At 25.5% G+C, this 12,762-nt stretch overlaps 1 protein-coding gene across 13 annotated transcripts in view; it reads right to left on the bottom strand.

Moving 5' to 3' along the window:
- Positions 1–12,762, bottom strand: part of LOC114124408 (coiled-coil domain-containing protein AGAP005037) — a 164,630-nt gene that overhangs the window by 102,551 nt on the left and 49,317 nt on the right. For 11 of the 13 annotated variants that reach the window (XR_007604032.1, XM_050200733.1, XM_050200721.1 and 8 more), the window contains 6 exons: positions 12,631–12,746; positions 12,294–12,320; positions 11,167–11,338; positions 8,998–9,063; positions 5,548–5,746; positions 1,387–1,564 (listed from right to left, as the gene is read on the bottom strand). Coding sequence is in view for 12 of the 13 variants with exons in the window: in XM_050200733.1 (XP_050056690.1) it covers positions 1,387–1,564; positions 5,548–5,746; positions 8,998–9,063; positions 11,167–11,338; positions 12,294–12,320; positions 12,631–12,746 (758 nt within the window). In the remaining variant the exon portion in view is untranslated. The remainder of the gene's footprint in view (positions 1–1,386; positions 1,565–5,547; positions 5,747–8,997; positions 9,064–11,166; positions 11,339–12,293; positions 12,321–12,630; positions 12,747–12,762) is intronic. The other 2 variants (XM_050200725.1, XM_050200722.1) reach the window with 2 other exon arrangements.

The raw sequence follows: 12,762 nt of genomic DNA, 5'->3' as shown, positions 1-12,762 counted from the left end.
TCAAAGTTCAGTAAAAAATATGTATCATGCATAATATCATATTATACATAAAATTCATGAAAGTAGAAAGTAAATATTGGTTTTTATGTATAAAGAAATTATTTGAAAACTAATGAGTTTCAAAATTAAAATAAATATTAATTTAATTATTTTGAATTTAATATTTTTTTCTACCAATCGATCGGTAGAGTCCCAGACGGCTTAGGAAGACAAAATGCAAACAATATAGTAACTTAAGCAATTAAAATCAACCATAGGAAATTTCACCAATGCACGGTTCCTTCAAAGTATTTGAAATGATCGATAATTCGTGGTTATTGAAAAATAATTATTTATAGATTGTGTACGCTACATTTTTATATAATAATAAACGAAATTTCCAATATTTAGAACTAATAAGATCCTTAAATACGGTCCTATCTACAAATATTCATTTATATACTATAAATAATAGAATATTATTAAGTATTACAAACATCAAATCTCAAATATAATAATTTTAATAACAATTACATTATAAATGTTTGTATATATATATAACATTTTAATATAAACGATAAAATATAAGTTAAGTATAAAACATAAATATTTGTATAACAACATTAAAAATTATATAATATTGAAAATAAAATGAACTAGTAATTAGACTTCAATTTTACACATATACATATAAACAGATCAATTAAATCACTGATTTATTATGTATTAATTAACTTAAAAGTTTATATTAATATTATACTAAAATGTTATTAAAAATAATGATAACTACTACTCATCAACTTATTTAATTAAATACCGGTATCGTCCTATAATTGTTATTTTTTTATATAAGGAAAATACTATATCAATATTGTAATAACAAATTACAAAACAATTGGGGCATTTATAGTTTCCTATTGTTTAGTATAGGTGTAGCTTATATCAACGTACACTATTGAAACGTGTAGAATTATACAATAAAATACTTTATAGTAAGGAATAATAGCATGCATGACTTAACGTATCACACAATAGTTTCACTAGAGATTAAGGTTTATTTATGTATCCTTTACAATATACTAAAAAGGTATCGGCTTAATATAATATGCATTTCTGAGATAAACATTACTTTACATTTCTTCCCTCTATAAATGACATAAGGGTAGAAAGCGGAAATGGATTTAAACGTATACTTAAGTTAAGAGAAAATATACAAATCGTATAAAAGATTTTATAAATAAACTCAATTTAAAACTGTACCACATAAAATGGGTAAAAAAAATGTAACACAATAATCTATAATAACAGTCAAGTGGTATACTTTGTTTAACCGAAATTAATTCATCTGGATCGCTCGTAAATCGAGAATATTACTATTTTACTAATATGCATTATAATGTGACTTACCTTAGTTTTGTGTATGTGTTGATGTTGAAATTCCGAATCGAATTCCGGCTCGCTAAAGTACGATTGATCTTGGTCCCACGTAGGTGCGGCTATCGTGAGGCCCTGCGGTAGAGGGCCACCCTCAGCTGACTCGAAAAGTCGCAACACCGACCTATCTCGAATGTCGTTTAGGTGTGACCTGTGAAGGGAAACGGTATTAGTATAAAGGTTAGAATATACACGCAAACGATGAGTAAATACTAAGCTATCCTAATATAATTGGGAAAAATCAAACTACGGCAGATGGGGGTATAAATTCAGCGGGTACTTATGTCGTAACATCCTAAACCGCGGACACATTTCCTTTGTGGTATGTTTGCGAACAAATCACAACAACCAAAACGGTTTTTGGAATTTGCTCAAAGGATAAATCAACTGGCCACCGCCATTGCACGATTATCCTTTTCCTTAGGGAAAGTTTAAAAGGATCGCATTAAACGTTGCTTACGATATCGGCTGAAATAAAAGTAATAATACAGGGCCATTCAGTCTTATAGGATTTATAAAATTTTTGCCACGCCAACTATTTCGTACAGTATATATACATATATAAATATGTATAGGTACGCATGTAATACTCCGTAACGGGACAGCAATTACCGAGCTATACATAACCTAAACAATCCCAATACCGCATTTCAATAACAGCGTCGATTGGCAAGAGTGAGGGCTACAGGGCGAGATACCGACGTTTACGTTTAATATTTTGTTAGCTAAACATCAGTGAACGAGTGAACTCTGACCTACAGAGTTCGTTAAAAATTTACCACGTCTTTGCTTAAACGTAATATGCATTCTATACACAGCTAACATGTTGTTGACCTGGGGGCCAGAGCATAAAACAAAAATTGTATTAATGCGTCGACGTTGCGAAATTAATTAATTAATAATTAAGCTTAATCCTCCGGCGATCTAACGCCCTCCCGCAGCGCGATAACACTGCACACGCGTAACACTGTAACACCGGATATCATCCGGTAGAGGTGTTTTATGGGACCTCGTTAAATAATTAAAACATACACTGGCTATAACACATATTGTCCGTAGACATTTTATCGTTTAATAAAATATTAATTCAAAAATAGACTTTTATCTATTTAATGTTAAAACGTGCCGAAATATATTTTTTATTACAACAAGTAAGAAATACATAATATATCAATAATTAATAAAAATATAATTTACAAAACTATATAAATACTAAGTACCAATATATTAATAGATAAAACATTTTTTTTTTAATTATGAATAAAAAAAAATTCACGTTGTTTATGTTAGTACCTAGTATTTTATTTTATTAAAAAAAAAAAAATCATTTTAAAATCATACAAAAGGCCAAACTATTATGAAGGAACTTCATTAATATTATTAAAATAATAATAATTTTTTTAATGCTTGTTGATGTTTAACTATATAAATCCAAACAAATGAAAATTGCATTATAATATATACTGAAGTATTTTATTTTATTAACATAATGAGATTGTTTTTAAAACGTATTTTTCATTTATTTTGTGAGTAAAATGTAAATACTAAATTATTTATTAACCACAAATAATAATAAAAATCACAAATTAATAAATATTTCAGCATATAATTAGACTAAACTTTAAAAAGAAATGAAAAAATTAATATATTTTTAATTATTATTAGAATAATATAATATTGTAACGATTGCTGAATATGTAGTGCGATTAACTGTCGATATTTTAATATCCATAAAAAAGTAAATATATAACGAAGTATTTCAAAAACTTAATCAATAACAATAACAATGTAAATTCTAAAAACGGACGATATTATTGTAAATAATATTTATATGTATGAACATATATTATTAAATTATGATTAAATATGTTAGCATTAGTATTTTGTTTTTGTACACGAATGTCACGCGCTACAGCTACAAGTACTTTAAATTCAATGTGCACGTCGTATGCATTTTCGTACCTTCCGAGGAGCATACTGTGTTTCAATGCATCATAATATATAACTGGTGTTGATGAAAATATTATATCATATCCCTTTTTAAACATTTACGCTTTATTATTTATTTATATTTTAATACGCATACGTCTTGTAGCCATTATTCATACAGCTTCTAGATTTTACATAAAAATTGCTGTTATTAGACGATTTATTATCCGGCCGTTTTTAGTGCCTAGATATATCTACTACCTACCTACTATTTTATCTACTATTTTAACGCTACCTATTGACTTTCTGAGTCATTTTTAAATGACAATTTAAATGTAACATTACATTATTACTAAACATTCAACATTTTCTATGAAGTCTATTTATTGTGAAATTACGTGCCGAGTATTTGTTTTCTGTTTATTTATTTATTTATTTTTTTAATATTTTTTCTTTTACCTATATCTTATATCCGGGGATTTAAAATCAATCACCGAGAAAGCAACTACTCAAATTTTTATTAAACATTTAATCACATGAGTATACTCGTATATTGAAGGTATAAATTAATATCCAAAATTAGGTTTAGTAAATAGTAATTACGTTAAAAATGGCTAATGCTTATCGTAGACTTTATTAAAAATTATCGACAGTTTCAAAATTTTAAAGACGTATTGTACTTAAACTGATTAAATTAGCTTGTACATATTAAATTCTCTAACACACTGATCTAAATGACACTTCGATAAAATTTGATTCAATATTATTTATACAAATATGATCGAAAATTTGTAATATAGGGCTTTTGTCGTATTGGTAGTTTATTCTGGTAGTTGCTTCGTAAAGCATAATGCAATTTAATTACAGACCAATTACACGCGGTGTTTACATTTACGATTATCGTAAATCAGCAACGTTCGTAATGATTTGTAATTTATAAAAATATTGAAGTACTCCAGTTGTGATTTGTGCCATTAAAAACAAACTTCCCCGTTAGTATTAAAGAAAGAGAAATATGATTTTCACATTATTTTTGTGAATGCCATCAATTCAGTCAACATAATATTAAGTCGATAAATTGTATACAGAGTCAAACAATTGTAACCACAATATGTACATAATATCATTGGTTATAAAATAAATCTACTTTATAAACAACGGTAATATTGATATTGGCTGTTACAAAAAAGACTATAAATATGTAAATGAGGCAACTACCTAATGAAAAATAGCATCGAACTTAAACAGGTATAAACTATGCACACAATGAAGTATTACACATTATAAATAATATTATTTAATGAAATCTCATACTACCTAATACTCTTAGTCACTGAAATATTGTCAACTATTTAGAGGATTTTGTATACAGAAAATGTATAGTTTATTCCTAAAAATAAGTTTATAATTTAAAGGAGTCTAGTGAAAGGGGGGGGGGGGTTAAATGCATATAGAAAGATGCAGGAAATTTTTATAACTTATTTTATAACAATTTTATATACTTATGTCTTAAAACTCATTTAATTAAACCACTTAAATTGTTTGCAGCATTTAAAAAAAATACACTATCGTATGAGTCATGTGACAGTACAAAATTTTTTTACAATATTTAAAACTGAACTTATTCACTTTAAATTCTTAAGCATATATTATTTTTGAACGTTTTAGTGTGTACAAAGAGCATTATCTGATTTTACTACGCTTTTACTTTTATACTAAAAATAATAGATCATATTATAATAATAGGTTTAAAGTATTGGGCTGTGCTGAGAATAGCAATTAATAATAAGCTACTGAAATTCATGTGGACATTTTTTTTAGTATAATAAGTACTTAAAACTATCAATGTCATTTAATGTATTTTATTTTTTATGTAAATATTATATCAAAGTTTTATAATATAACTTTTAAACTATCTAAGTACTCGTTCTAATTCAGATTTGGATACATCACCATTGAAAAAAATACATTAATAATTATATTCTCAACTCTTACAATAAAAAAAAAAAGATTCGAAATTGAAAAGATAAGATTATATATCGCTATAAATTAATATGAATTAAATACGGTATGAAAAATAAAATTATTTAAAAAGATGGTCTTTAAATATTTAGAAAATAAATAAATGCATTATTAAAAGTTAAAATTATTGTGTCCTTATAGTTGATAAATCACTAACTTTATATAATGGCTTATAAATCGTACCTGAGATCTTCCAGCTCATAAAACATGTCTTTTGATGAATCATGAATGTAGATCTTGACGAGTGCCGAGTCCATGTATTCCATGGTGAGTTGTTTTGGAAAAGACCGGACAAACAGCGCTTTAACCGTGTCTATTGAGGTGATTTCATTTGGTAACAGCGCTCTTTTTGTTTCGCTACGATATTGCAAGAATACGAGACCTAAACTCACAAAAAAAAAAAAATCCAATAAATACAATTTTTTACTACATTTATCAATCAAAAAGTATAAAATATTAACAGTTTGTAGACATTTTAAGTTGTCAATTAATAATAATTAGTTATAGATGCATGCACACGTAGTGGGATGATGGTTTTATATAACATGTATAAAAATATATAGGTAAGAGGTCTATAGGTACATATATATTTTTTTTAATTATGAGGTTTTATGTAGATAAATAAAAACAAAAAGTTTAAATCTACGTTTTTAAAAATAAAATATAAACAATGAAAAAGAAAACGAGAAAAAAAATAGTTATTTCTATAGTACAGCTGATTTTGGGGACAAGTAAATAAAAAAGGTTAGATGATAGTAATACAATGCCAGGAATGAATAATTATTTTCTAATTTTGATGTGATGTGGTTTTTGCTGCGTTAATTATTTACTACAACAATAACAGAATATTTATCTGATAAGGGTATTTACAAACAACAACAACAACAATAACAACAAAAAACACAAAAAAACTGCGTTAAAAAATAAAATGATACAAAATCTTTAACGTAAAGTAACACAACTAAATACCAGTACATTTAAATTGTTTTCTATAAACAAATCATGTAAATTTATAATTTACATTTTCTAATTACCTATTAAAAATTAATAAAACGTTGCAATGAATTTTATTTTTAAATGTTTTTTTTTTTTTTATGATAAAAATTATGAGTTCATTTTTACGACTATTACTATGTACGCCTTTAAAAACATTCTTATTAGGTTTTGTTTGTACGTATCATAATAATTTTTTTTACGGTTTGCATGGCTTGGTACCATAAAATCAATCATTTTTGAATAAAATATATTTAAAAATCAATAAAACAATATTATTGTATATTATTTTATTACAAACATTGATTAATATTTTTTTTTTTTGATTTTTATCTAATACTTTAAAAATGTTTAACAGTTTTAACAGGTACTTAAATTATTAAAGTAACAAAATTATAAAAAAATGTTTTTGCAAAAGTGTAATAATTATAATACATTTAACTTAATATTTATTTATTTTTTATTAAACCATGAAAATTAAATATTAAATTATGGTGTAACACCTGTTACATGTATCTTATTGTACACATGACATTATTAAACATGCATATTAATTTTCTAAAGAAACTTCTGCCTTTCTATTTAAAGTAATCGTAACAACACATTTTTTTTAACAATTATTACTATTCGATACATTAATTATGTGGATCCAACTTTTTAAATACTAATTTAATTATTCAACTTAAATTTTTGAATACTTTTATTTTATATTTAATGATTATTACTGTCAAATCCATTATTATGTATAATTTAATAATCAATCTTGTTTTATTTTTCGTATTAAATGGCTTAGCCCGTAATTAATTAAAATTAGTTCAAACGATACAAAGATAAATTTATAGAAACAGAGTAATCCATTTAACATGATACATTCGTTTGATACTTTAATATAATTTGAAATACTACTATAATTTATAATGTTAAAAGAGTAATACATCTTTGTAAATTGTATTTTAAATTATATAAAATTGATGTTATAAATACAAAAGCAAAGAAAATAAATATCCTATGAATCATCCATTTCATATACAGCTTATATTTTGTGTGCACGTAATAACTTAGTCATTTTCAGTATAACAGTAAACATGTAAATAATTTTAAAATCAAATGAAGTTTGTTTGAATTTTGAATTGATTAATATATGATACAAATTATAAAATTTACATTTATTTATTTATGAGTTTAAATAGATTTAACAATGATATGTACACAACATATGTTTTAAATTTACATTTCATGTGATAAAGAATATATTATTTAATAGTTTCTCGTAGTAGATTGTATTATTATTTTTGGATTGTTAGACCAGTTTCGTTTTAGTATTCTAGTTGGGTTATCACTTATCATGAATGGGTTTTGGAAGTATTCACATAAAATATTTTAGTTCAATAGCATTGAATCATCACTAAATTTTTTCATGTAATTTATAATCAATAGATCAAAAGTATAAAGATTACTTTAAATAATATAATATATAATATATTATCTTTAATATAGTATCTTATATTTTAACACAATGTGTGCTATATAAATTAACAATAATAACTGAGCTAAGAAACACAAATAAAAAAATAATTATTACACCCTATAAATACAAGTTAATTAGTAATTTCTAAGATTATATTTATCATATTACAGAAACCAAAATTTCTGAATTTAACAATTTGTTGGATGAGATGTTATAAAGCACACATATCGGTTATTAATGTACGTATGCATGTTATTTGTATTTATATGTGAAAATAAACTAATTATTGCTAGAACTTAGTGTACAATTTAACAACCGTAATTTTAACATAAAATATAATATAACATAGAATGAACATAAAATTGATAACGATTATAAATTTTAAGTTAAGATCATTTTAATTGATTGAGTTAAAGTTATATGACAGTTAATATATTATCATATATTTACAAATTAAAACTTTTACCTCAATTTATATTAGATTTACATTAAATATAAATTTATTATGTCATTTATCATTGTGACTCAAAAGTTATGAAAAATTAAAACTTATATGAGTCCATGGGTGCACAGTGCACACTCGAATTATGATTCTTTCAATGAATTTACAATTATGCAAGTCCTATAATCAGTATCAAAGGATTATGAACAAAAAAAAAATTGAAGAATAATTTTCCATACGTAAATAATTTTATAAGTATATTATATTATACGATTTTGTTTTAAAATACTATATATTATTAAAATATAGCATACTCATGTTCTTAAGTTTTACTTAAATTATACTCGTGTAAGAGTGTAAGACACATATGAATCAAGTATTCAAGTGATTTGTGAGTTAAAAGTAATTCAATTTTAATTTAAATGATCTAAATATATGTGTATTGAATATTTTTATGTATTAATGTCAAAAAAAAATAGTAAACACACACATATATATATATATATATATAATAGTATGTAAAAATAACACGAAAACGAACATTTTTGTCGCATGCAATAACTATAAGACGACGGTATAATAATGTATAGAGGATAGAAATAAATATAAATTAAAAAAAAAATTGTGTTTTGTGCCTGACATACAAAAGCTAACAGTAAAATGTGTATATGTGGTTTCTTAAGTCATTTTTTTTTTTACCAAACACTATGCATAATCAACTATGGCTCACCTAAACTTTGTCGTGGGTGAGTCATCATATTACGGAAAGCCATTTCGTCATTCAACATCGGGTCACCTTTCAAGACATAAATTACCATAGCTCACAGTTTTAAGATTAAAATATATTTTGTAACACTAACATATTATAACATATAATAATATGTACGTATATAAAATGTGAAGTATTGGGGGGTGAGCTTTGCCGGGGATTCGATTAAACCTTTGTCCAATTATCTAAGAAAATAATAATGTATTCTGTATTTTTGATATATTATACCGATTCTTTTTAACACAAAGTGATTTATTTTGTTTCAAGAAATTTCAATTTGATGACAAACTATTTCGCTGGAAGTGTTTGATAAGAACTCAAATAAAGCGCATTAAGAAGTTTTTATTAACGGTGCTCAAAAGGATAGCTGAAAATCAATATTGAAAGCTACTCAATTCCTTAATTAAAAGCATTAAAATTAAAATATGTCTATCTTCGCATTTCTTCGAATGAAAATAGTAAATCTACTACAACTCAATTAGAAATTCACAACACATGGTTTTAGGATTAGTTTTTATTGGATATCATAAAATATATATAATTTTATCGTCTCAAATAAAACGTAATGTGTCAAAAGAAAAGATGATATATAGATATTGTGCATAATTAGGTCTATTGAAAAGATTTGTAATAGGTTTAATATTGTAATAATATATTGTGTTTTGGTCACGTATATAAATAGCTACGACAAAGTTACAAAATGTACAAAATGCGATAAAAACAACTCTATAATATAATTATACAAAATGATGTCTACAATGGGTTTATTTAAATTTAAAAAAAAATATATGTAACATTAAACTAAATTAAACCAAACCAATTTATGATCGATATAATATATGTTTGTGATTTTTACTTTGTGTCTTATTCATTGGCAACTAACTACTACTCGGGGTCGTATGTTAATATCTATAATATGAAATGTTTATAATATGCACGTTAGTATTTCTTTGACCCAACAGACCGAACTAAACTTATGATCTTCTAATTCTATTCAAAATGTTTACTACAATAAACATCGTTTAAGTAACCGAATGTAATTTAAACAAGATGTATATCTGGCCTCACGGTAGCCTGGAGCATATCAAAAGAGGTATAAACCTTTCCTTTCAAACATAAAATCGCGTGTTTCTACCTCAAAATTATTAAATCTCGGCCAAAACGATATTGTATGTATTGTACTCTGTAAAATACTGAACCCAACCAAATTGTTATATACAAGTTTAATGTAGAAACATTTTCAAGTATCATGATACATTTTTGTTCTATTAATTATTTGTTTTGACAGTAAATAAGTATTTAAAATGTGCATAATTTGCTTTTTAATATAATATTATCTATAACACCTGTATGAGATTTTATATACGACTTTAAATAAACTAATTTATTCTTACTGAAACAGGAATTCCATTAAGTTTTATAATATAACGAATGTTTAGAAATAAAATACGATACACTATCTATTTTAAAAATTATATAATAATATCAGATAAACTGGGAATCTTATCAACATGTTTGTTAAAACTTCATCCATAAATTACAAAGCAAAATGTTAGATATTTTTTTTTAAATATACAGTTGGACTTTTCTAGATGTTTAACAGTTTAACAGTGTTGTACGGCAAGTTTGAACAAATCCATTTTTGGGTCGGATTCATTTAGTCATGCATATAATATAGTATATCACATATATAATATATATATTTATATATTATATTTTCCACAAAACTGCATTATTAATGTACAAAGTTTGAACATAAAATGAGAAAAAAAAATTATCAGAGATGTATTTTAGCACATGCGTACAAATTAATATGCTCACGATCGACATTTAAAAATAATATTTTATTGCCTAACGTTTTGACTTCATCAGGCTTTATAAGACAGTTTTGATATATTATATTATGTGCAAGACTGATTAAAATACTGTTTAAACTTTCAACATTTGGAAACACAATAACTTACAAGGAATTGTATTCAATTATTATTATTATTAATATCAGAAGTTCAAAACGCAAAAAGTTTGAGAGAAAACTCAGATTTAATTTGAATTTTATTCGGTGTGTTATTGATTACTAATTAATATTATAATGGTTGTGTAAATTATGCATATTTAAATGTGTTCACTTACCCAATGGTCGTTCTAAAGTTTTTGATGGGGTTCTGACGACCGGCAATGAACTTCTCTGTTTGTTACCTCTTCGGAACCCGGTAGAACTGGTTTCAACTTCAGACATTATGCCTGGATCGTCATCAAATAACATCCCAGTAGCTGGTGGATATCCTCCCCTGGACGCTGGAGACTATACACAATAGGAAAGCCGTTCAAATTAACTATAATAGTCTACTTTTTATTTAATTAACAATAAACAGTATTGGTAATTAAGCATTACTGTTTGGATATAATATCAAAACCTCATAATAATAAAAAAGCAATTCTTATTATAAAATAATAATACTCATCTGTTAAATTTCGTGTGATACTAAACAATTATAATAAAAACTAATATGTACATATCAAGTTAATTGTAGCGAGTTGATTATAAAACGAAAATTCCGAATGTAACCCTGTATCAAACAAGATTAATGATGAAAAAATTGAATTATAGACATGGATCAAAATATGCAATATTTTAACAACTGGGATATACTTGAAAATATATTTTGAATAATGAAAACATTTTTATATGATATGTAAACACATTGATAAAAATCGTTATAGTAGATGGAAATACCAAAAAAGCAAACGTATAATATAATTATATTAGGTATATTATAATATCGTAATAACGTAGGTTAGATGTCGTCGTTCAAATGTATTTTTAATTTTAAAAAATCCGAAAAATGTGTATTTGGTATTTTATTTAAGAATACAATGATTAATTAGTTTCTCTGACCGTGTAAAACGCATGAAATGAGGTATTAAAGTTATAGAGACTGGTGAATTCTTTATAAATTATTATATGTTTGAAATTTAATTTATTTTACGGCTGAAAAGAAAATTGATTAAAAATCAAATAGAGAGCCTAATCAAAAAAAAAAAATATTGAAAAAAAACCAGCTCTGATTATGATTTAAACAGAAAAAATTTCGTTTTTTAATTAACTGAAACAAAGCCGTTAAATGTACTATATAAACAGTTAACACCGTTGTCAAACACTTTTTCGTTAAAAAAACTCATACTAAAACTTTAATTGGAAAATTAATAATATTATTATAAACATTTTCGTAAGTATCCAATGTTGGGCGACGACTTACTTTTTTCCGTTGCATTTTCGTTCCCATCTATAATAGCATCGTACACCACAAAGCAAACAAAATGGTGGCAATAAAACAACAAAACATTCATTTAGTTACGGTAAAAGCAATAGCACAATGTACATTTATTATAATAATGGTGTTTTTTTCGTTTGTGCACGGTCGACGTAGCAATACTAATATATTTAGCGATGCGGCGATTGAACCCATATATAGATATAACACACGGTTGTACAGAATTGTGTTTGGGTACGCAACTAAATATATTAGTATTGTGTGTGAATTATTTGGATTAAAATACTGAAACACGAAAATACACGTTTTTCGGGCGACTCACCTCCAAATCCATAGACCTAGTCAGGGCCGGTTGATAGTTGTGATGTTGATCACCGGATAATGTGTGCCGCCGAGGATCATCTCTTCTTGAAGATCTTCCGCGACGGAGTTCATCACCTGCAGAAACATTAAC

This window comes from Aphis gossypii, chromosome 2 (genome assembly GCF_020184175.1).
Source record: "Aphis gossypii isolate Hap1 chromosome 2, ASM2018417v2, whole genome shotgun sequence".
Taxonomy (NCBI): domain Eukaryota; kingdom Metazoa; phylum Arthropoda; class Insecta; order Hemiptera; family Aphididae; genus Aphis; species Aphis gossypii.
The sequence above is the reverse complement of the archived record's forward strand: the minus strand, read 5'-3'. Positions and strand labels throughout refer to the sequence as shown.